The sequence below is a fragment of the Cherax quadricarinatus genome, chromosome 17, assembly GCF_038502225.1.
Source record: "Cherax quadricarinatus isolate ZL_2023a chromosome 17, ASM3850222v1, whole genome shotgun sequence".
Classification (NCBI taxonomy): Eukaryota; Metazoa; Arthropoda; class Malacostraca; order Decapoda; family Parastacidae; genus Cherax; species Cherax quadricarinatus.
The window spans coordinates 25,708,893-25,735,715 of record NC_091308.1 but is presented as its reverse complement, the minus strand read 5'-3'; the positions used below and the strand labels follow the sequence as shown (position 1 = coordinate 25,735,715).

Genomic DNA, 26,823 nt, shown 5'->3' with positions numbered 1-26,823 from the left:
GTCTTCCTTTGCAGATGACACCTGGATTGCCACGACAGTGACCTCCATCGAAGACATGGCAAGACTCCAAGCGGACATAAACCAAATCTTCAAATGGGCCACTCAAAACAATATGAAGTTCAATGAAGAGAAATTTCAACTACTCAGATATGGAAAACTTGAGGAAATTAAAGCTGTATCAGGGTATATGTTATGGGGCTATAGGACCCAACATGTATTTATAAGTAACAGTTACTCTGGAATACCTAATTATATTGAACTGATGGGGACTCAGCTCTAAATGTCATAAGGGCAGATCACTCTTATGACAGAGGTAGCTGGGTCAAGCTTATTTTTCTCAGTATAATAGGTTATACTATAGACACACAAACACACAATTTAAATAAGTAGTTTATAAAGTTGTATTTCTTTTTGTAAAAGTAAATAAGGTGTGGTAACCAGAGAATTGTGCTTAGCAACAGTCTTTTGTTTTGGTGGGTGTGGGAGGAGCTTAGCTAGGCTCCTCCCTCTCTCTCTCTCTGTTGGTGGACATCAAGTTGGCAGGACCTCTGGGTCTTTCTTTTATTTCTTTTGGGCATTATGTGTGCTCTAGGGGTGAGTTTTTATAACTTAAGTTGTGGCCACCATACCCAGGGTGACTAAAGTGTGTCAAAACACTGGTTAGCCCAGAGATTAGTCATGAAGAGAGAAGGGCAAAGTTGCTGAGATGCACCATGTGGGAGAACAGCTAAGGAGTGTGTAGACTTATGTTTTGAATATGTGAATGCTGTAATTGTATATTCTGTATATATCTAATTAGAATACAGTTATATTTTTATAGTAGTGGTTTAAACAGCCTGTGAAGAGGGCTGGTGAAAGGATCAGAGACACTGAGGATGATCAGCCATGATGTAAGTATTACCCTAGACATAAGGCCTTTATGTAAAAGCTACCCCACACTAGAACATGTAGTGAGAACCTTACTGTCAAAGTATAAGGGATAACACATAACAACATAACATGGGAGCTTGACCGGGAGAGTTATTTGACTGCTAAAATAACTCAAAACATTCTTTGAACTATATGTACTGGTATGGGGTAATAACAGTTGCATGTTTCTGGTATGAGATTTACCAAGGTGGTGTCAGTGGAAGTGTTGTTTTCATATTAGTTTACAGGTTGTTTTTCTCCTACTGTAAGAGGGAAGCAAGTGTGTAAAGATAAAAACTATGTCCGAAGATGAGTCTTTAAACTTTTTAGGCTTCAGGGAAGAAGGTAATAATTCATCAGTAAACATGCCTGGTAAAAGTGAACATGAGGGATCACCTACTCCAGGTGATATGGAAATGGAGAGAATGAGACTTAAATTATCAGTGCTAGAGGCTGAAATGAAATTAATGAAAGCTAAGGAGGAAGAGCGTCAAAGGTTAGGAGGTTCAGAACCAGTGCCTGAGCAGTACTTTAACATAACTAAAGCTGCAAATTTTGTCCCTAAGTTTACAGAGAGTGACCCAGATAGATATTTTTCTTTTTTTGAGAAGACTGCTCTGGAGCAAGAATGGCCCAAACAGAAGTGGGCTACCCTAGTTCGCACGCAGCTTGTGGGTAAAGGATTCCAGAGAGTAGAGACTCTGGAAGGGGACAATTTTTCTGACTATGATAAAATTAAGGAGGAAGTATTGCTTGCATACCAAATGATACCCGAGAAATATAGACAAAAGTTCAGAAATCAAAAATTTCGGGATGGGCAGACCTTAACTGAGTTTGGGAATGAGAAACTGTTCCTTTTTAAGAAATGGGTTTGTTCTAAAGGAGTTAATAAAGACTATGACAAATTAGTAGATCTGATGGTTCATGAGGAATTGTACAATACAATCCCTGTTGACCTCAGAGAGTATCTGGAGGACAAAAACCCAGATAATCTTTCAGAAGCGCTGAATCTAGGTGACAGATTCTTGGCTCGCAGGGAGCTGGTAAGTAAAAACAGTCATGCTGCTTCTGAAAATTTCGTCACTCGTTCTAAGCCTTATTCCAAGTCCTATGGTCATAAAGGTAAGTGGGACAAGAATTTTCAGGGACAAATGAAAGCTGAGGTGCCCTCTAAAATAGAAGGAAAAGGTAAGTCAGCTGGAGCTCAAAGTTTACCTAGACAATCAGATAATGTTTCAGGTCCTCGAGTAAACAGTACCAGTCCTACACCAAATGGTAAAAATACCTTTAAGAGTTTTATCTGTTACTACTGTAACAAAACTGGACACACACAAAAGTTTTGCTGGTCAAGACGGCGAGATCAGGAAAGGGAGGAACCATCCCAGGGAACCCTAAATGCAGAGATACATCCAGTTGCCTGCATTAGGCCTTCAAGGCAAGGTGAGGAGGAACCTTTGGATCTAGACCCCAGGATGTGTATATTTTCTAGTAGGTCCACAGTTGGTTTGCAAAAGGATGTAGGCAGAGTTGAGAACATATTGTCCTTGAGACATGGATGTAGCACCTACTCCTTGCTACGTGCTGGAGTGCTGCCAGTGTCTAAGGATACCTATACTGGGGTAGATATATTGTTGAAGGGTATTACGGGTTCAACCATAAGGACACCTGTACACAAATTATGGGTAGAATCTGCATACCAAGTTGGCTATCTCCCTGTAGGTATCTCAGATGAAATTACCTTCGAAGGGGTCGACCTCTTATTAGGGAATAATGTTATGGGCCTGTTAGACAGTGAGGAACAACTAGTTTGGGGGAAACCAAGTCCCAAATGTTGGGAGGAAAAGGCTTGGAAAACCCTGCCAGACCTTCTCCCTGATGGTTCCACCATGAGAAGTATGGCTCATGATCATGCTACCAACAGTCTTCATGATATTTCTCATGAGGATGGTGAAGGCTTAAGTTTGGTAACTCTGCTTTCTGATGTTGAACTGCAGTTGTGAAAATTTGTCTGGACTGCCTCCAAGTGAGTCGCCTACTCTGGCAAGCTCTGTTGACACCGAGCTCTGAGGTCGGTACCTCAGCCTCACAAGTGGCTTATAGGACAGATTTCCATAAATGACTGATGTTGCAGGAAATCTCGCCTGCATGCACGTTTAAAGGACTAACTTACTTGGTGATGTAGAATCTATTCTGGTCTTCAACCTCCCTAAGCTTTAGTCCCTCTGGACTTGCCCTTAGAACCACATGCAACCGGGAGCCTTAATTCCTGCAATATTCAATCGTTATTAGTGACCTGCCCGCACCTCAGAAATTCCTATTTCCAAGGGGGGGTGAATCCCCTAGAATACTATGCAGAAAGTGACACTTGCTTCTAGGCTGACAAGAGACGCTGGTACATACTGGGCATGCACTGCCAGCTGCACAAAGGCCTACAGCTCAACTCACTCGCAACTTTCCCCAGACACTGGCCAGAATCCTAAGTAAAAGTGGAGGTCTTGTCTTAATGTATGGGCCTGACGGAGGAGGTCATCTACGGTACATCAAGGTGCCTTCACCAGATTTCCCCAGGTCTAGTATGTGAAGACACGTGGGGGCGCCGCCTGCTGGTCACGGCACTTGTTGCTACGATGATGTCTAGTCTTAGAAGGAAGCTCTGGCGTCTTCGAGACCCGCACCTCATCGTTCAAACTTGGGCTGCCAGTTCTCCCTAGCTAACATAACCTAGTGTTTGCCTACATTCGGCCTATTACTACCTATGTTAAGGTCTTAGGTCTACATTATTATCTACAGTTGCCTCAATAATCCTAATATTAGTGTACTAACAGTATAAACTACCTACTTCTTCCCTGAAGGGTAAATCTATCAATTAAGAGGTACCTTCCAACCACCTTCGCCAACCCGGGTGTGTGTGTGTGTGTTTTGGTTGGGTGTAAGGGCCACCCAACTCAGCCGTTCCATTACGGCCATGCTGGGACCTTTGTACGCTGTATCTGTCCTGTGGAACTTTAGGGACCAAATAAATTTCTACAGTAGTCAACTGAAGAAAAGGATGTTCCAGCCAGAGCTGAGCATGATTGGAGAATGGATCAGTTAAATAGTGTGAGAGAGGCTGCACCTGCTAGGGTGCAATTAATTTCTATGCAGGAAAATGTCGCTCTTAAGCTGATCCGAGCCTCAGCTGTGGCTGAAGAAGAGATTTTACAATTAAATAAGTGTTTTCATTTCAGGGAGGAAACTGTTACAAAGAAGTAACCTCTGTCTGCAGTATCGATGGAAGGAGAAGAAGGGTTTTGTCCCCAGATGGTGATGTCCAAGGTTTCCAGGCATTTCTTCTGGTCTCAGCTGTTGGAGACTGTCAGAGAGTATATTGAGACCTATCATGTCTCTCAGTTTATAGGGAGACCTAGTCAAAGTATTAAACCTGTTCCCCTTCAGTCTATTTCAGCACCAGGTGAACCTTTCAGCAAGCTGGTAGTAGATGTACTTGGTCCATCCCCCAAGGACCAAACTGGGAAATGATTATTTACTCACAATTATTTGCTCCATTACCAGGTACCTGGAAGCAGTCCCTCTACATAAGATAACTGCTCATGTAGTCCTAAGGGTTTTGATAAAGTTCTTTTTTCATGCTGGTTTTCCTCAAGCGGTGCACAAAGACCAAGGGCCTAACTTTACCTCAAAGTCTTTTAGAAATGTTTTAAAGGGATTAAAAGTAGAGCCTCAGTTTTCAACTGCCTATCACCCTCCATCTCAAGGAGAAATAGAGAAATTACATCAAACCCTCAAAACAATGATGCAAGCATATGGTATAGACAATACTAACAACTGGGATGAGAGGATCTCTTTCTTTGTATTTGCTGAGTGGGGAAGCACTCTGGAATCTCTGAGCTGTTGGCTTGGGGAGGATGGTGATGCTTTCCCCTCGGAGCTTTTTCTCAGTTTCAGACACTGTTTGGCTCGTATGAGGTGGATGGTACCTGTGAACGTGCCCATCAACCAGACCAGGATGCTCTGGAGGCTGTAGAGGAAGTGCTGATACTGGAGCCAATTCATATGAAAATCTGTATGGCAAGTCGCTCTGAGCTGAACATGTTGTGGGGGAAGTTCCCAGGGGTTAGATATAAAACCACACCCCCAAGCAAGAAAAGAATGAGTATAATGTACACAGTAACCGGTCAAAGGGTTTGAAGTTATGTCAAAAATTCAGAGAAACCAATGTTTTAATGGAATGTAAAGGGGTGCAAAACAGTAATCTGTATGAAATAGCAAAAGCATATTTAAGAAATAACGTGTGTAAAAGATTTTGGGAAATGCATGCTTGGGTTTAACCCTTTGAGGGTCGACAGGCCCTCTCCGAAACTCGTTCTCAGGGTCGGCCAAATTTCAAAAAAAAAAAAAATTATTTTTTCTTATGAAAAAATAGTTTTTTTTTCTAAACATTATAGGATAAACAAAAAAAATTTACCATCAATACTTACGGAGATATGGATGCATGAAGTTTGCAGAAAATGAGCCGCGTACGGCAACAGCGGCGACTGCCGCTCACCCGGTAAACTTTAGTTTACTTGTATTTGAAGGTTTGTTGTTTTTTTCACTATTTTATTTTTTCACATAACTTATGTGGCCTATGAGACCAAAGTAAGGTGCAATGTACATATATACACTCGTTGTATACAACACAATAAGCACACAAACATAATTATCAATATATTGTTTACAAAACTTGTTTACAAAAACAAACAATACAAAACATTGTTTATTATTATTGTTCTATAATATATATACCAATATACAGTCACTGAACATATTCCTATTAGTTCTGCAGCTTGTGGAACTCTGAAACATGGTGTCATACACAATGGTGTTTTATCTTTCTCCCTCATTCTATCTCTTTCAATCTGTCTCTCTCTTTCTATCTGTCTGTCTATCTCTGTCTCACAGGTACACATAAATACAAGTATACATAGTATAAATTACCTAGGATAACCCAAGAAATCCAGACAAAGTGCTATATTCTGCTTGAAGATGTGAGTAAAAGTGATGACACAGTCTTGTGACTCTGAGACAGAGAGCTAGACGGATAGACAGATAGACAGGGAGCTTGACAGACAGACAAATAGACAGACAGAAATGTTAGTGTACCAGTACCAGTGTACTAGTGTTCCACCCTCCTCCTCCTCTTCTTCTTCCTCTTCCTCCTCTTCCCCCTACTCTTCCTCCTCTTCCCCCTACTCTTCCTCATACTCTTCCTCTTCCTCCTACTCTTCCTCCTCCTCCTCTTCTTCCTCTTCCTCCTACTCTTCCTCTTCCTCCTACTCTTCCTCCTCCTCCTCCTCCTCTTCTTCCTCTTCCTCCTCTTCCCCCTAATCTTCCTCCTACTATTCCTCTTCCTCTTATTCCTCTTCCTCCTACTCTTCCTCTTCCTCCTCCTCCTCTTCCTCCTCCTCCTCTTCCCCCTACTCTTCCTCCTTCTTCTCCTCCTCCTCCATAGTGTAAATTACCAGGAGTCGGCAGCTGTCAAAATGACATATTGTCTCATTACTCACTCCCCCCTCCCGCCTGTCAAAACAATGGGGTCGGATGCTGCTTCCCTTCCTCCATTCTATCTAATTATCTTTCTCCCTCATTCTATCTGTCTTTTTATCTCTGTCTCACAGGTACACATAAATACAAGTATACATAGTATAAATTACCTAGGATAACCCAAGAAACCCAGACAAAGTGCTATACTCTGCTTGAAGATGTGAGTAAAAGTGATGACGCAGTCTTGTGGCTCTCTGAGACAGAGAGCTAGACGGATAGACAGGGAGCTTGACAGACAGGCAAATAGACAGACAGAAATGTTAGTATACCAGCAAAAACAAAGGGAGGGAGATGTTTATCTCATCTTTTGGCATCAGCTCTACCCTCGTTTACCCTCATCAAACGTCAGCACTTATCAGATGTTATCTCCCCTTATCTTGTTACTGTCATGGGTGAACATTTATTATTACCTATTATTATTATTATGTATTATTATTATTATGTATTATTATTATTATGTATTATTGTTATCATTACGTATTCTTCTTCTTCCTCCTCCTCCTCTTCTTCTTCCTCCTCCTCCTCTTCTTCCTCCTCCTCCTCCTCCTCCTCCTCTTCTTCCTCCTCCTCCTCCTCTTCTTCTTCCTCCTCCTCCTCTTCTTCCTCCTCCTCCTCCTCCTCCTCTTCTTCTTCCTCCTCCTCTGCCTCCTCCTCCTCTTGCCTCCTCCTCCTCTTGCCTCCTCCTCCTCTTGCCTCCTCCTCCTCTTCCTCTGCCTCCTCCTCCTCCTCCATTCTTGGAACAAGTTTGAAGAGCTTGTAGTTCATAATCACTATCACTATCATCACCAATGCTCACATCTGAGTCTGGGATTTTGGAAAATAGGAGTTTCCTCTTTGATTCTGGTACAACTGAACGTGAACAAGATGGCCCAGCACCAGAGGTGGAAGGCTGTGGGTTGTCTGGGTTTTCCTCACTATTACCCATATTATGGTCATTAGTTTCGGTCAAAACCTCACCAGAACCTTGAAACTCATCTTCACTGTCACTTCCATCTGTATTAGAACTGTCACTGGGGAACAAAAGTGTCCCAATTCGCCGAGGAGTGAGGAACTTCTTACCACAGGGCACGGTGGAAATTGTGTACTATGATGGCATTCCCACAATGCACCACTGGGTCCCAGATTTTTTTCCTACTGCGCACACCCACCACACAGACCCATTCTCTCACATCTAGGCTTATCAGCCTTTTCCTGTGAGATTTGAGGCCGCTAGAATTTATGCGTACTAGTGCGACAAAAACCCCTACGCGTAAGACGTACTAGTACGACCAAAACCCTCAAAGGGTTAATGAGAAAAATGTTGGAGAGTTAGCTCAGCCACCTTGGAACCTTATAAAGGTTTGGGATGTCAGTAATGGGGAAAAGTTGAAGCTCCATGAAGTAATTGTTAAGGAAGCTAAGCAAATTCAACAACTTTTGTGTGGGAAAAATCTGTATGAAAAATTGGATATGGAGGAAGAAGTGAAATTCTTCCAACACCAGTTTGCAGTGCTTAGTGAGAATCAGTGGGCATTCCCATGCTTCATGGTTCCCAAATTAGATGGCACCCTGGGCATAAACACTGACTACCACAAAGTACATTTAACAACTAAGGTTTACAGGATTAGAAAGATTGATACTTATGCACTAAAAGATGCAAACATTTTAAATAAACTAAAACATGGGGTAGGAAGATGTGATTTCCATGGCCTGTGTTCCAGTACCATTTTCATGTGTGTAATGCAAATTGTGTTCATTGTGTGCTTAAAATTTATGTGTGAGATGGAACATGAAGGGGTTTGTGTAAACTTGATGTACACAACCTGGGTGCAAAGAGATGTCCTTGGTGTTTGCTTTTGTACTGCGAGAGGTTGCAGAATTGTTACTATCAATGAGCAACCTTCTAAGTTTAAATGTCAACATTTTACCACAGGAAAGAAAATTTTCATTTTGGGGCTGGCTATTCAGCATTTGTATATGTCTCAGGATCTCTTCATCCTGTTCTTGTGTATGGTGACTAAAATCAGACTCTTAAAATGGGCTTTGTTCCTACAGCCTTTTAATTTGGAAGTTAAATATATAAAAGGCTCAGAGAATGTGGTTGCTAATGCTCTCTCTAGGTGTTTCATGCAGATGCATGGTGCGTACTTTGTACATAGTGTTTGTCATGTGCTGACCCTGTTGTTTTTGCAGTGGTGAACTCTCAGCGAGCCTGAGTACTCTCTACCAGCCATCTGACTGTGAAGGAGTCGAGTCGGAGCCAAAAGTGTGACGAGGGTCAGTGTATATGTAAATGTGAGTTAAGGCAGTGATTGACAACCTTCGGTAACATGAGACGTTCAGGAAGGTATGTGATATGTTGTGTCTTGGTGTGCTCTATATAAGAAACGGCCCGACGATTTGCCTTTGTGGTCCCTTGGACCCCTCCATGTTCTATGTCAGCCTCCTCTTCATAAGTTTTGAGGATCTGTGTGGAGTGGGACCTTGGAAGATGGGCTTGAGTGCCTGACCATGTTAAGGATCGTGAGTGTTGACTGGAAGTCTCACTGTTTGGTTCGGCCACCAAGTGAGAGACACCTTGACATGTTTTGTGAAGTTTCCTGCCTGGTGTACACATGACTGCTCTGGGTTTGGCTCTACTCTCGTCTCCTGATCAGGAAGAAGCCACCCTGGAGTATCAGTTGCTTGCTGGATTACCGCAGCAGAGGCACAGGCCTGTCGGCGCAGGCTTTCTCAGTGGGCATTGTGTGCAATTCTTGCATTGTGTATTATGTTTTAAAAGCCACTAAAATTGTAAATAGTTACACCCCTGAGTAGGTGGGTATGGTTAAAATGCTTTTCTGAAAAATTCTGCAATCTGTTGCAAATAACAGTAAAGTTATTACTGTAAATAACAGTAATGTGAAGAGTAGTTAGGGTGCTGGGAAATATGTAACATTTCTAGTAGTATTGCTGACCACCTTCAGACTGAAGCAATATATTTTTTTTTTTATACTAGCCGTATCCTGAGGGACACGGCTAGCTTTTGTGAGACTTTGTCTGGAGGTGGGGGTGTTATGGGGCTATAGGACCCAACATGTATTTATAAGTAACAGTTACTCAGGAATACCTAATTATATTGAATTGATGGGGACTCAGCTCTAAATGTCATAAGGGCAGATCACTCTTATGACTGAGAGGTAGCTAGGTCAAGCCTATTTTTCTCAATATAATTGATTATACTATAAACACACAAACACACAATTTAAATAAGTAGTTTATAAAGTTGTATTTCTTTCTGTAAAAGTAAATAAGTTGTGGTAACCAGAGAATTGTGCTTAGCAACAGTCTTTTGTTTTGGTGGGTGTGGGAGGAGCTTAGCTAGGCTCCTCCCTCTCTCTCTCTCTGTTGGTGGACATCAAGCTGGCAGGACCTCTGGGTCCTTCTTCTATTTCTTTTGGGCATTATGCTTGCTCCAGGGGTGAGTTTTTATAACTTAAGTTGTGGCCACCATACCCAGGGTGACTAAAGTGTGTCAAAACACTGGTTAGCCCAGAGATTAGTCATGAAGAGAGAATGGCAAAGTTGCCGAGATGCACCATGTAGGAGAACAGCTAAGGAGTGTGTAGACTTATGTTTTGAATATGTGAATGCTGTAATTGTATATTCTGTATATATCTATTTAGAATACAGTTATATTTTTATAGTAGTGGTTTAAATAACCTGTGAAGAGGGCTGGTAAAAGGATCAGAGACACTGAGGATGATCAGCCATGATGTAAGTATTACCCTAGACATAAGGCCTTTATGTAAAAGCTACCCCACACTAGAACATGTAGTGAGAACCTTACTGTCAAAGTATAAGGGATAACACATAACATAACAGTATATGACAAATTCTAACCAAACAATAGAGCAAAAAAGTAATGTGAAGAACCTGGGAGTGATAATATCAGAGGATCTCGCCTTCAAAGACCACAACAATGTATTTACCGCATCTGCTAGGAAAATGATAGGATGGATAATGAGAACCCTGAAAGTTAGGGACGCCAAGCCCATGATGATTCTCTTCAAATCGCTTGTTCTCTCTAGGCTGGAATACTGCTGTACACTAACTGCCGCCTTCAAAGCAGGCAAAATTGCTGACCTAGAGAGTGTACAAAGAACTTTCACGGCACACACAAGTACGATAAGGCACCTAAATTACTGGGAATGGTTGAAGGCCCTTGATCTGTATTCCGTGGAGCGCAGGCGAGAGAGATACATGATAATATACACTTAGAAAATCCTAGAGAGATTAGTACCAAACTTGCACAGGAAAATCACTCCCTATGAAAGCAAAAGACTTGGCAGGAGATGCAACATTCCCCCAGTTTAAAGCAGGGGTGCCACGAGTACACTGAGAGACAACACAGTAAGTGTCCAGGGCCCAAAACTGTTCAACTGCCTCCCAGCATACATAAGGGGGATTACCAACAGAACCCTGGCAGTCTTCAAGAAGGCACTGGACAGGCATCTAAAGTCAGTACCTGACCAACTGGGTTCTGGTTTGTACATCAGTTTGTGTGCACCCAACAGTAGCAGCCTAGCTGATCAGACCCTGATCCACCACGAGGCCTGGTCTCAGACCGAGCCATGGGGGCATTGACCCCTGAAACCCTCTCCAGGTAAACTCCAGGGTCCATGATAGTATCAGTAGAACTGACCTTTATGCTGTAAGAGGACAACGGGTTTTATCATCTAAAGGATGACTGCTGCTTTTATTCTATGTAAATGTGTTAGAAATAAAGATTAATGATTCTAGCTTATGTGTCAGAATCTTCAGTTATTTACTATGCAGAATGGTAATGTGTTCAAATATTTATGATATGTACACTCATCAACAATATTACTCACCCCAGGCACCAATAACTCTCTTGGCCATAAAGTGGGTCTCAGCTGAAGCAAACACAGTGATGAGAAGCTGATACATATTAGCCGCTTCGACCAACATCCAGGCAAATGCAGCAATCACAAGATAGTGAAGCTGTGGATAAAATACAAAACTAATATCCTACCCATTATACTGCACTTACTGCTTAGCTTACCTAGCTGTGCAAAATATATACTTGGTATGTTTTTAATTTTATGTAATCCTGTAATGACCTTGTACAACATTATTAAATTAAAAAAAATAAATATTTTCTGTATATATATAAATTTCAGGTTGTTAAAATTCACATCAGGGAATGGGATTATACCTAAGTCATCATAAAATAATAACTCGTGCCTACTTCCATTTTGAACAGGAGTCACCCTCCTTAGTGTGAAGAAAGAAACCCTTCTCTTGCCTATTTAGAATGAAGGGAATAGTGCCCCAGAAAATAACAGAGAAATTCCTATGAAAACTGGACAAGCAAAAATACATACATGTATCCTACTGTTTATTCATATACATACAATTATGTTGAACCCGTGTATCCACTGATTCGGTATCCACGGTTTACGGTGGCCCAAAAATACCTCTTAATTTTGCATAATAATGGCCCCAAAGTACAAAAGTAGAAAAGCTGGCAGTTCTTCAAAGCCTGAGAGAAGCCATGAAGTACTTCCCATCAGTAAAAAATTGATAATTCTCCACTTATTGTGCATAATTTATCAATTAAACTTCATAATAGGTATGTATAGGACTTATAGATATAGGGTTTACTACTGTCCACAGTTTCGGTATCCATGGCAAGTCCTTGGAAAGTATCCCCTGTGATACGGGGGTCCTACTATATATAAATCTGTAGAAAAAATGAAGACAACCTCATTAAGAGAGTGTATAAATCTGGGGTAGATGGGTGGTGTAGGGGTTTAACCCTTTGACTGTTTTGGCCATATAGTATATACGTCTTACGAGCCAGTGTTTTGGACGTATATATACTCAATAATTCTAGTGACTTCAAATCAAGCAGGAGAAAGCTGGTAGGTCTGCATGTGAGAGAATGGGTCTATGTGGTCAGTGTGCACTGTATAAAAAAAATCCTGCAGCATGCAGTGCATAATGAGAAAAAAAAAATCTCTGACCGTGTTTTTGGATTAAAATGCCAACTTTGAGATGTACTGTATTATTTACTTGGGCAGATTTAAGCTAATAGTACTTAAAAACTACTTATTAATATGAGGTAGTACAATTTATGATACAAACATACATTGGCTAATAACTCAGTAACAATGGCTAATAACTCAGTAAGTAATTTCCAACTTACCATGGCTGCTAGTGCAGTGCAAGCAATAGAAGGTGGCTCTAACTGAGTAGCAATTATGAACACCAAATTGAGCAGCAGCAAAGCCAAAGACAAATTCATCACAATTTTGCCACTTCGGTCACGGTTGAGGGTCCTGCGTGAATGAGTCAATACTTTTAGCGTTTCCTGTATGCCAGCACTATTCTCTAGATTTCAATTATATACATTCTGATAGGAAAGTGTAGTAATGCTTCGGACAATGGGATGCTCTGAAAAGTTTATTTCCTCTGGCAGTTTCTAAGCTCAAAGATAAATATTATGATAAAAGCTTCACCTAACATTTCTGTAGGTAAGCTTTTACCAAGTACAGTGGACCCCCGGTATTCGATATTAATCAGTTCCTGAGAGCTCATCGAATACCGAAAATATCGAAAACCGAATCAATTTTCCCCATAAGAAATTATGGAAATCAAATTAATCTGTGCAAGACACCCAAAAGTATGAAAAAAAAAAAAAATTTACCACGAAATATTAAGTTTAATGCAATAGAATAATTACAATAACAACAATAACAATAGAATAATTGACACTTACCTTTAATGAAGATCTGGTGATGATTGATGGGATGGGAGGAGGGGAGAGTGTCGAAGTTGTTACTGTTTAGAAGGGGAATCCCCTTCCATTAGGACTTGAGGTAGCAAGTCCTTTTCCAGGATTACTTCCCTTCTTCTTTTAATGCCACTAGGCATTAAAAGAGAGTCACTGGACCTCTGTCGCACAACAAATCTGTCCATAGAGCTCTGTACCTCCTGTTCCTTTACGATTTGTCTAAAATGGGCCACAACATTGTAATAGTCACCAGCACGGCTTGCAATAGCTGTGTTAGGGTGATTTTCATCCATAAAGGTTTGCAGTTCAACCCACCTTGCATAAGCTTCTCAATGTTAGCCCCAAACCCTTCAAAATCTTTCTTAATTTCCATACTAATTCTCACCCTTTTTACCACAGGGTTGGCACTAGAAGCTTTCTTGGGGCCCATGGTGACTTATTTTGCAGAAACAAGCTGTATAGCCCTTGTGGCTTAGCGCTTCTTTTTGATTATAATAATAATTTGCAGAAACAAGCACCAAAAACAGTGATAATATGGAATGTACTGAATGTATCCTTAGATGCGAGCACACTGGCTGGCTTGTAAACACTGGCATACACGGGGCAGTTCAGGCCACACGTGGACACGTCTCGTACAAATCACATCGTATACCGGGTTTTCGATCGGATACCGAGGCGAAATTTTTGCGTTAAAATGCATCGAATACCGGATTTATCGAATACCAATGCCATCGAATACCAGGGGTCCACTGTATAATGCTTATCAGATATTTCTTGCAAAGAAAAAATACAGTTCAGTATTTTATTTGCATTATGTATCTTTATTTGCATATATGTAGCTTTTATAAAATTCAAAATAAACATTTATGCATGTCATATACATATTAAGATGCACATGTGCACAGCTACAAACAGCTACCTAAAGCCTCCCAGTTAAATTTAACATTTATTTAAGTCACAAATATCTGTTGCTAAAGCCCACTCTGCGGGTGAAACTTTGTCAATAAATAATTGCACTGTACTGCATTTGTATCTCTTTTTCTACTGTGTTGGCATTTTATATAATTTCTCATGCAGTACAAAAGTTTCCCATGTCCCTGTTATCACAAGGAAAAAACTACTTATATTTGTCATATTTCTATTATTTATTTATTTATTATTAGTAATAGTATATTCAGGGAGGAGCACTAAACCCATAGGGGTCATACTGCAAAAATAGACCAAATATAATTGCTTTATTAGTTAAGTACACATATAAATTCCATCTTTGTTGAAAATATACATATTAACCCTTTCAGGGTCATTGCCATAGTTCTATGGCTTTGAGATGAGGGTCCAAACCGTATATCTACGTCATGAGCTCAGCTCACTTTGATAAGCTGTGAGTGGTAAATTTGGGCCTAGGTATGAGAGAATACATCTATGTGGTATGTGTGCACCACATAAAACAAATCCTGCAGCACACAGTGGATAATGAGAAAAAACTGAGACTAATTTTCAATTAAAACAGCAACTTTGCAGTGTTTTTTCATATGTTTTTTATAGTTTTATATGCAATATCTTTTTCTCATTTGATAGAATGGATGATATATTACAGAAATAGCAATGATTTTTATTGGTTTTAGTACTGGAAATGGCTTGAAACTGAGCTCAAAGTAGCAGAAATGTTAAATTTTTTGCTGATGTTCAAGAGTAAACAAATGACCTCACACCTCTAATACACACCAGCTGGTGGGTTTAATATATGTTCACAAATGTGATATTATTTATACAATTATTACAATATTGCATAACAGTAAATCTATTTTTTGGTTTGAATAAAAATTCATTATGTGAATAAAAAATAAAAATGGAATTCGTTTGTAAAGCCTGAAAACATAACTAATCAACAGAGGAAATGTTAGTTTAGTGCCAGGAATGCCTGCATTGTTTATTCTGGACCCTATTTTGAAATTGGAATATTTTGAACTTTGCGTTAAATTGGCCAAATTACCAATTTCCGATCACTTTATTTTGTAGTTGAAACAGTTGACTTGGTGATTTCTTGTGCTCAATCGATAGAATAGAAGTATTACTAGTGAAATAACTAAGAATTTGGTTGACTGGAATAATGTAATTGGCCTAAAATGGGAGTCAAAGTCAGCAAAATCGCCGATGCATAATATCGCTGACACATCAAAATTCGCGAGAGCATGATTTCATCAATTTTCCAACAAATTTCGTACTTTTTGTTTTATTACCTTCAGAAAAAGATAAAAAAAATTTTGAAAATTCTTGGACCCTGGTGCACACTTTGAAATTTGGCCTCTGGACCCTGAAAGAGTTAAAGCATTTTGAGTACAAGTACAGTTATGGCAAATAGAAGAACTGTACCTGAATGTTGCATAGGTTGCAACAGTGGCAGTCAATCCTGCTGTGCTCAGTGCAAGCCCAACATAGGTTATTATGGAGAGAGCTTCTGCATGTACACCAAAGGATGATGGCAGAGGATCCAAGAGTACTGAAAATGCTGTCAGATGTGTAGCTTCACATGTTGTCATCCCTTCAACTCTCACTGTTTTCATGCCAACTTCTGACCAGTCATGTGCTGCAAAATGTTAATAAGTTTGTATGTAGTATGGTACATCACACCAAACTGTTTGAGAGTAAGTAATATGTAGAATCTACACTCTTTTGGCGTGTGACATCATCCCGAGTCAATTTTGAGTGAAAATAAGCAAGACTTGTAGCTTCCTAAAGATTCCTCAGCTAAAAGAATGAGGAGAGGTACTGGGGAAACATAAAGGTTGTCCCCAAGCCAACCCCTTACTAAGGTTAAAAATTCATCAAAAAATTTCAGAAAAATAGTGGGATCATGCACAAACTCCATACCTTCTCCCTTCTCCAAGAGCACAGGGTCACTAGAAATAATAAAAACGTAAAGTAATGGTATGTATTCACACAAACATAAAATTTTATGACTTTTAATGAAGAACATTTATTCTTGCTACACATACCTACTTCATCCCAAAAGACACACCGTGGAAGAAACGAGTCTTCAGCTTCAGTAGAGATGTAGTATACAACAGGTTCGGAGAGGTTGCTTATCACTGTGTTGGTGACTTTGGCTGTAATAACAGGCATTTCCAGTGCACGACTGCCCCGGAAAAACTTGTCATTGGAGTACGACACAAATTCTAATCTCACATGTTTTTTTCCTGCTATTTTCAGAGCTTGGGGAGGTAATCTCAAAAATGATTCCTGTAACAAAAAAAAAATATATATATATACAGTAATACAGTTTTGATAAACAAGCCTAAATTAAAATCAAATAAAATTTAATGCTCAGGTCAAATATATACAAAATATCATTTTTGGACATGCTGTCTGTCACCTGCCTATCAGTACTGAAGCTAGCAACTCTTATAGTTCATAATGATATACATACAGTATCTGGCAATACAATGATGAAGTGTCTTTCACTCATACATTTGTTAAAGATGGATCTGAAGAACTTGCATTTCGTCTTTTCCTAGAGTGACTGGCTTCATCAACACTCTTGTTTTTCACTTCACTTTTGGGACTGAATGTGATATCTGTAGCTGATGACTCCAACATTCTGGCTTCCAATACCAGATTATTTGATCTGAAGTAAGAAGTATCATAGTTGTTTATTTATATGGCACAAAGGAACTGGATGTGCTCTAATTCTTTGAACTGAGTCTGAATGCCTTCCACTTTGTCAGGTGCTACATGACCCCTACAGGTTTTGTGCTACCCCCATTAATGTAATAATAATGTTTATACAACACATTATTCGTGTTTCTCACACCAGAAGTTACCATGTACTGACACACTAAAATTTTTACACGATTCTGTCCCCTCAGGGAAGGTTCCTTGATGTTGGTGAGGGGCTCTTGATTTAGGGAATTGGATCTGTGCTCCAGTTCCCTGAATTAAGCCTGAATGCCTTCCACATCCCTCCCAGGCGCTGTATAATCCTACGGGTTTAGCGCTTCCCCTTGATTATAATAATAATAATACATGATTCTGTAGAGTCTGAAAAACTAACATTTATGTACATGTAAATTGATCTAATAAGTAAACACATGCCTTGAATTTTGGAAAAATGGATATACAGTAATTGAATTAATACAAAGTGCTGCAGAAGACAAGAGCAAGCTTTACATCTGAATTTATGCATTATTTATGCATGTAAAAATAATTAAAATATTTACAATAAAATTAATTATTTCTTTGGAGAGGTTACAAAGTGTGTTTATATTTCATAATTTGATTGGTACAGAGAAAGTCACTATCATGCCAGGGCATTCCGGGCAGACTTAAGAAAATACTTAAACACTACTTAAGTCTAGACAGGTAAAGAGTGGTATATTTCATATATTCAATATTTTACTCTATTATTAATATGAGGTAGTACAATTTACGATAAAAACATACATTTTTAGGCTTGTAATAATGGTTTAATAGATAAGGGATAATAAAATATTTGGGAGAGTTGCTTCAAATTTAGTTGGAGATTAGCATAGTGGGGTATGGTTATTGAGAGATAAGATGATTTTTAAGTATAGTCCTAAATTGATTTGTGGGCAGAGGACCTCTTGCTGGTTTGGGCAAATAGTTCCAGATCTTTGGGCCCTTTATGCGCATCACATCTTTGCATAGTGTGAGACAGATACCAGGGATATCAAAAAGTGTTTTGTGCTTCGTGTTCTGTTGTAGCTGTCTAGAAGTTTGAGCAGAGGGTTTATACTGGATTTTAATGTTCTGTATATATAGGAGGCACAATAATAAGTGTGTATATTTTGCATAATAAGTAAGTTCAAGCTCTTGAAGAGGGTTACGGTGTATTGTCTGGCATAGGAGTTTATGATCATCTGCACTGCAGCTTTTTGTTGGGTTATTAAAGGTTTAACCCTTTGACTGTTTTGGTCGTATATATATGTCTTACGCACCACTGTTTCTGACGTATTTATACGCGTAAATTCTAGCGGTGCAGGTATGATTAGTGGGGGGTTGAAGAGGGTTGGAATGGTTTTAAAAATGCAGTATTAGAATGTGGGGCAGAAGTTTATAGGAGGGTGGGTGCAGGAGGAAAGAGGAGTGATTGGTGGAATGATGAAGTAAAGGGTGTTATAAAAGAGAAAAAAGGTAGCTTATGAGAGGTATTTACGAAACAGAAGTGTTATAAGAAGAGTAGAGTATATGGAGAGTAAAAGAAAGGTGAAGAAAGTGGTGAGAGAGTGCAAAAGGAGAGTGGATGATAGAGTGGGAGAGGTACTGTCAAGAAATTTTAATGAAAATAAGAAAAAATTTTGGAGTGAGTTAAACAAAATAAGAAAGCCTAGGGAACAAATGGATTTGTCAGTTAAAAACTGAGTAGGGGAGTTAGTAGATGGGGAGATGGAAGTTTTGGGTATTTGGCGAGAATATTTTGAGGAACTTTTAAATGTCGACGGAGAAAGGGAGGCGGTAATTTCATGCACTGGCCAGGGAGGTATACCATCTTTTAGCAGTGAAGAAGAGCAGGATGTGAGTGTGGGGAAGGTGCGTTAGCCATTACATATAATGAAAGGGGGAAAAGCAGCTGGAACTGACGGGATCATGACAGAAATGTTAAAAGCAGCAGGGGACATAGTGCTGAAGTGGTTGGTATTTTTGTTCAATAAATGTATGAAAGAGGGGAAGGTACCTAGGGATTGGCGGAGAGCGTGTATAGTCCCTTTATATAAAGGGAAGGGGACAAGAGAGATTGTAAAAATTATAGAGTAATAAGTTTACTCAGTATACCAGGAAAAGTGTACGATAGGGTTATTATTGAAAGAATTAGAGGTAAGACAGAATGTAGAATTGCGGATGAGCAAGGAGGTTTTAGAGTGGGTAGGGGATGTGTAGACCAAGTGTTTACATTGAAGCATGTATGTGAGCAGTATTTAGATAAAGGTAGGGATGTTTTTATTGCATTTATGGATTTAGAAAAGGCATATGATAGAGTGGATAGGGAAGCAATGTGGCAGATGTTGCACATATATGGAATAGGTGGTAAGTTACTAAATGCTGCAAAGAGTTTTTATGAGGATAGTGAGGCTCAGGTTAGGGTGTGTAGAAGAGAGGGAGACTACTTCCCGGTAAAAGTAGGTCTTAGACAGGGATGTGTAATGTCACCATGGTTGTTTAATATATTTATAGATGGGGTTGTAAGAGAAGTAAATGCTAGGGTGTTCAGGAGAGGGGTGGGATTAAATTATGAGGAATTAAATACAAAATGGGAAGTGACACAGTTACTTTTTGCTGATGATACTGTGCTTATGGGAGATTCAAAAGAAAAATTGCAAAGGTTAATGGATGAATTTGGGAGTGTGTATAAAGGTAGAAAGTTGAAAGTGAACATAGAAAAGAGTAAGGTGATGAGAGTATCAAATGATTTAGATAGAGAAAAATTGGATATCAAATTGGGGAGGAGGAGCATGGAAGAAGTGAATGTTTTCAGATATTTGGGAGTTGACATGTCAGCGGATGGATTTATGAAGGATGAGGTTAATCATAGAATTGATGAGGGAAAAAAGGTGAGTGGTGCATTGAGGAATATGTGGAGGTAAAAAAATGTTATCTATGGAGGCAAAGAAGGGAATGTATGAAAGTATAGTAGTACCAACACTCTTATATGGCTGTGAAGTTTGGGTTGTAAATGCTGCAGCGAGGAGGCGGTTGGAGGCAGTGGAGATGTCCTGTCTAAGGGCAATGTGTGGTGTAAATATTATGCAGAAAATTCGGAGTGTGGAAATTAGGAAAAGGTGTGGAGTTAATAAAAGTATCAGTCAGAGGGCTGAAGAGGGTTTGTTGAGGTGGTTTGGCCATTTAGAGAGAATGGATCAAAGTAGAATGACATGGAGAGCGTATAAATCTGTAGGGGAAGGAAGGTAGGGTAGGGGTCGTCCTCGAAAAGGTTGGAGGGAGGGGGTAAAGGAGGTGTTGTGGGTGAGGGGTTTGGACTTCCAGCAAGCATGCGTGAGCATGTTAGATAGGAGTGAATGGAGACAAATGGTATTTGGGACCTGCCGAGCTGTTGGAGTGTGAGCAGGGTAATATTTAGTGACGGGATTCAGGGAAACTGGTTATTTTATATAACCGGACTTGAGTCCTGGAAATGGGAAGTACAGAGCCTGCACTCTAAAGGAGGGGTTTGGGATATTGGCAGTTTGGAGGGATATATTGTGTATTTTTTATACGTATATACAGTGGACCCCCACCTTACGATCAGCTCCCAACGCGACCAATTATGTTAGTGTATTTTTGTAAGTGCTTTTGTACGTGTATTTTTGGGTGTCTGAAACGGACTAATCTAATTCACAATATTCCTTATGGGAACAAAATCGGTCTATAACGGCACCCGAACAGACCTCTGGAATGAAATAATATCGTAAGGTGGGGGTCCACTGTACTTCTAAACTGTTGTATTCTGGGCACCTCTGCAAAAACAGTGATTATGTGTGAGGTGAGAGTGTTGAAAGATGATGAAAGTATTTTCTTTTTGGGGATTTTCTTCCTGTTTGGGTTATCCTGCCTCAGTGGGAGACGGCCGACTTGTTGAAAAAAAAAAAAAATTCTAGCGATTTCAAATCAAGCGAGAGAAAGCTGGTAGGCCCACATGTGAGAGAATGGGTCTGTGTGATCAGTGTGCACTACATAAAAAAATCCTGCAGCATGCAGTGCGTAATGAGAGAAAAAAAACTCTGACCGTTTTTTTGGATTAAAATGCCGACTTTGAGTTGTATTTTTGTATAGTATTTATCATTGTATTCTCGTTTTCATGGTCTCAGATGATAAAATCGAAAACATATTACAGAAATAGAGATGATTTTGATTATTTTCACGATGAAAACGACCTTGAAATTGAGCTCAAAGTAGCGGAAATGTTCGATTTTTACCAATGTTCAGGAGTAAGCAAATCACACCACACGTCCAATACACTTCAACTGGGGAGTCTAATATTCTTTCACTAGTGCACTGATATTATTTATACCATTTTTACAATACTGCAGTAGTCTGCATAACAGTAAATTTTGTATTTTTTTGTATGAATAAAAAATCAAAATAGAAAGCAATAGTAATATAAAAGGGGCCCTAGAGATGTGACTAATGAATGGAGGATATGTTATTTTAGTGCAAAGAATGTCTACATTGTTTATTTTGGACCCTATTTTGAAATTGGCATCTCTTTTAATTTGCATGAAATTGGCCAAATTGCCAATTTCTGACCACTTTATTGGGTAGTTCAAATCGGTAAATGGGCGGTTTCTTGTACTCAACAGATAGAAAAAAATGGAGTTCTAAAGAAATAGCTATGAGTTTGGTCAACTGGAACAATGAAATTGGCCATAAACAGGGCACAAAGTCAGCGAAATCGCCGATGCGTATATGTCGCTGAGACCGCTAACTTCGTGGGAGTGGAATTCCGTGAGTTTTTTGACCAAATTTCGTACTTTTGGTGTCATTACCAACGGGAAAAGATTCTCTATCATTTCATAAGAAAAAATAATTTAGATTTTTTCCAAAAATTTATCGACATAGAATGATAGTTTCAGAAAGGGGCCTGCGACAGTCAAAGGGTTAAAGTGATTGGCCATGGTCAATCTCCCAAGCACAAATACCATATGTGAGGTAAGCCCATTTACCGATTTCAACTACCCAATAAAGTGGTCAGAAATTTGCAATTTGGCCAATTTCACGAAAATTAAAAAATATGACAATTTCAAAATAAGGTCCAGAATGAACAATGCAGACATTCCTGGCTCTAAAATAACATTTTCTTTGTTCATCAGTCATGTCTCCAGGCCCCTCTGATATTACTCTTGCTTTCTATTTTGAATTTTTATTCAAACAAAAAATAGAAGATTTACTATTATGCAGACTACTGCAATACTGTAATAATTGTATAAATAACATCAACCCATTCATGACTGCATATTAGAATGGCTAGTTGGACATTTATTGGACAATAACATCATTTGTTTACTTTTGAACATCGGCAAAAATCAAACATTTCCCCTACTTTGAGCTCCATTTCCAGGTTCTTTTATAGTAAAATCAATCAAAATCACCTCTATTTCTATAATATGTTTTCGATTCTATCAAATGAGACCAAGAAAACGAGAATACAACCATAAATACTATACGAAAATTGATCACAAATTCGGCATTTTAATAAAAAAAAACAGTCAGTTTTTTTTTTCTCATTATGCACTGTGTGCTCCAGGATTTTTTTTTATATGGTGCACACTGACCACACACATCCATTCTCTCACATGTGGGCCTACCAGCTTTCTCCTGCTTGATTTGAAGCCGCTAGAATTTATGAGTACAGTGGACCCCCGCATAACGATATTAATCCGTTCATGAGAGCTCATTGTTATGCGAAATTATCGTTATGTGGATGAATTTTCCCCATAAGAAATAATGGAAATCAAATTAATCCGTGCAAGACACCCCAAAGTATGAAAAAAAAAAAATTTTACCACATGAAATATTAATTTTAATACACACAAACTGAAAAAGGCATGCACAATTACATGACACTTACCTTTATTGAAGATCTGGTGATGATTGATGGGATGGGAGGAGGAGAGAGTCTTAATGTTTAGAAAGGGAATCCCCTTCCATTAAGACTTGGTGTCAAGTCCTTTTCTGGGGTTACTTCCCTTCTTCTTTTAATGCCACTAGGACCAGCTTCAGAGTCACTGGACTTCTGTCGCACAACATATCTGTCCATAGTGGCCTGTACCTCTCGTTCCTTTATGACTTCCCTAAAGTGTTTCACAACATTGTCAGTGTAATAGTCACCAGCACGGCTTGCAATAGCTGTGTGAGGGTGATTTTCATCCATAAAGGTTTGCACTTTCAGCCACATTGCACAGATTTCCTTAATCTTTGTAGTAGGCAACTTCTTCAATTTCTCTCTCCCCTCCTCCAAACCAGTTTCCTCAGGTCTGGCCTCTTGCTGCTGAAGTTGATCTATCAGCTCATCAGTGGTTAGTTCTTCATTGTCCTCCTCCACCAACTCTTCCACATCATCCCCACTAACCTCCAACCCCAAGGACTTTCCCAATGCCACAACTGATTCCTCAACTGGCATACTCCTCTCAGGGTTAGCCTCAAATCCTTCAAAATCCCATTTGTCTACACATTCTGGCCACAGTTTCTTCCAAGCAGAGTTCAAGGTCCTCTTAGTCACTCCCTCCCAAGCCTTACCTATAAGGTTTACACAATTGAGGATATTAAAGTGATCTCTCCAAAACTCTCTTAGAGTCAGTTGAGTTTCTGAGGTCACTACAAAGCACCTTTCAAACAGAGCTTTTGTGTACAGTTTTTTGAAGTTTGCAATAACCTGCTGGTCCATGGGCTGCAGGAGAGGAGTGGTATTAGGAGGCAAAAACTTCACCTTAATGAACTTCATGTCTCCATAAAGTCGCTCTGCCACGTCTGTAGGATGACCAGGGGCATTGTCTAACACCAGGAGGCACTTAAGGTCTAATTTCTTTTCAGTTAGGTAATTTTTCACATTGGGGGCAAATGCATGGTGTAACCAGTCATAGAAAAAGTCCCTAGTAACCCATGCCTTACTGTTTGCCCTCCACAGCACACACAAATTAGCCTTGAGGATATTCTTTTGTCTGAACGCTCTGGGAGTTTCTGAGTGATACACTAATAAAAGCTTCACTTTGCAATCACCAGTAGCATTGGAACACATCAACAGAGTAAGCCTGTCTTTCATAGGCTTATGTCCTGGGAGTGCCTTTTCCTCCTGAGTAATGTAGGTCCTGCTTGGTATTTTCTTCCAAAACAGGCCTGTTTCATCACAATTAAACACTTGTTCAGGTTTCAGTCCTTCACTTTCTATGTACTCCTTGAATTCCTGCACATATTTTTCAGCTGCTTTGTGGTCCGAACTGGCAGCCTCACCATGCCTTATCACACTATGTATGCCACTACGCTTCTTAAATCTCTCAAACCAACCTTTGCTGGCCTTAAATTCACTCACATCATCACTAGTTGCAGGCATTTTTTTAATTAAATCCTGATGCAACTTCCTAGCCTTTTCACTTATGATCACTTGAGAGATGCTATCTCCTGCTATCTGTTTTTCATTTATCCACACCAATAAGAGTCTCTCAACATCTTCCATCACTTGCGATCTCTGTTTCGAAAACACAGTTGAACCTTTGGTAAGAACAGCTTCCTTGATTGCCTTTTTGTTGCCCACAATAGTAGCGATGGTTGACTGGGGTTTATTATACAACCTGGCCAGCTCGGAGACACGCACTCCACTTTCATACTTATCAATGATCTCTTTCTTCATCTCTATAGTAATTCTCACCCTTATTCCTGTAGGGTTGGCACTAGAAGCTTTCTTGGGGCCCATGGTCACTTATTTTGCAGATAAAATCACCAAAAACACTGTAATAATACGAAATATTCCGATTGTATGCTTGGATGTTACCGCGGAGGCTGGCTGGTAAACAATGCCACCGGCGGAACATGTGAGGCTGGCTAAGGCCGCACATTAGACGCGTCTCGGACGAACAGCGTTGAGCGGGTTTTTTAGCGGTATGCGAGGCAAAAATCTTAGTGATAAAACGTATCGGTATGCGGATTTAACGTTATGTAAGGCCAACGGTATGCGGGGGTCCACTGTATATATACGTCAAACACTGTACCTCGTAAGACATATATATACGGCCGCGACAGTCAAAGGGTTAATGCCATGGCTCATGAATAATCATGTTAACCTTTTGCAGATCTCCAGACACTAGTCCATACTAGCCTCTGCTATATTTATCTTAAGACTGTAATATTTATAATTACATCAGTCATTTCTCACCAAGGAAGGGTGACCCAAAGTAGGAAATACATTCACTATCACTAATTTAAAAGCTGTCTTGCCAAATACATACTTTAGTATTATTTCAAGATTATGATTAAAATAACCATACCAAAAAAAATTAGAAATACAGGTACCATCCAACTTACGACCAAGCTTGGTTCCGACCAACAGGTCGTAAGTTAAAATGGACGTAAGTTGAACCTTACTACTGAATATCAACATCACACTTTTGTAATGCTTTTATTTTGTTGTTTTATCTTGGTATTTCATTTTTTTACTTCACTTTTATGCTGTTAGTACTGTATTTTATGCTGTAAGGTTCAGGATAAACACTATGTACAACACAAACAGTTGTTTATTTCCCAGAAATTTGGCATCAAAAACATGGTCGTAAGTCGAGTGGTCATATGTCGAGCAGGTCATAAGTCGGATGGTAGGTGTATATTAAAAGGTTATAATTATATTCATGAGAAAGCACTAAACCTATAAAAGATCATACAGCTAAAATATAAAAAAAAAATTTACCTAACGATGCTGTGTCACTGCAAAATGTGGTCAAATATAGTCATCCTGGGTATGGATGCAAGATTAAAAGTCTAAATTTAAGCACTTAAGGTGTAGCTATTTATATCATGTAAACACTGTTTACAAATCTCTGTTGACCTACCTGAGTTGCACTGATTTTCCAATTGTTACATCCACATTTTCTGTAAAAGTATTGATGATGTGAACTAGTTGGCTTGTGACATTGTTCTTCTTATCTCCTGCTGCTACAACTGAATCATTCACCTCCATCATATTACTGAGTGCTGACATCATACTGCTGGCTACCTATTAATGATAATAAAACTGAAAGTAAAGGGAGTACAGTACTTAATTTACTTAAGTATTTCATTAACGATGTTTCTGACTAAACAGGAAACTAGTTAGCCGGACTTGATTCCCAAAGGTGGGAGCACGGTGCCTGCACTCTGAAAGAGGGGTGGGGAAGTTGCTGGTCATTTGCATTGTGGCAAAATAATGCAAGATAGCTACTGAATGAATGATGGTGAATGTGGTTTTTTTTGGGGGGAGATGGTAGGTGTGCTAGAAAAATTAAATTACATACTGTACTAAAATGTCTTTGCAAAATAGTATAGCTACAAGTAATGTTTGTGTTAACAAGAAGTTTCTAAAACAAATTAAATATGTATAACGTAAAATATTGGCAGATTTGTAATATGCTGGTGGACAGCAGCTACCCAGGAATGTACTGAAGTCCAGTCATAAGAGTGTGAAATGGCAGCTTGTTACACATTTTGCACTGGCAGAATTACTGCTTTTTTAAGATGAGTCTAACGAAAGCATATGAAGACAGTAAGAGTAAATGAGAAAATTAAAATTTTTAATAGCTCTTTACTTTTACTTGATAATCAACACAATACTGTCCTGCAAAATCTTCTACACTACATATTACTATTAATAATACAAAAAAATATTAGGGCTGTCATCATCACTATAAAATTACTTACTACAAGAGGGGTTTAGATAGGACACCCTAATTTTTTATAATAAAAGTCTATAGTATGGCATATTCTGTTGGGAACAGGAAGCAGATGCTTATCAAAGAGCACTGACCGACTGAGCAATGTACACAATCCTCCAGTGTGTCATACCAAAGACTGCAGGTGAA

At 39.4% G+C, this 26,823-nt stretch overlaps 1 protein-coding gene across 3 annotated transcripts in view; it reads right to left on the bottom strand.

Annotated features, from left to right (window-relative positions):
- LOC128686359 (uncharacterized) overlaps nt 1–26,823 on the bottom strand; it is a 552,092-nt gene that overhangs the window by 72,891 nt on the left and 452,378 nt on the right. For all 3 annotated transcript variants that reach the window (XM_070085880.1, XM_070085883.1, XM_070085882.1), the window contains 6 exons: nt 25,819–25,982; nt 16,739–16,895; nt 16,267–16,510; nt 15,644–15,857; nt 12,683–12,815; nt 11,346–11,475 (listed from right to left, as the gene is read on the bottom strand). In XM_070085880.1, the coding sequence (XP_069941981.1) occupies nt 11,346–11,475; nt 12,683–12,815; nt 15,644–15,857; nt 16,267–16,510; nt 16,739–16,895; nt 25,819–25,982 (1,042 nt within the window). The remainder of the gene's footprint in view (nt 1–11,345; nt 11,476–12,682; nt 12,816–15,643; nt 15,858–16,266; nt 16,511–16,738; nt 16,896–25,818; nt 25,983–26,823) is intronic.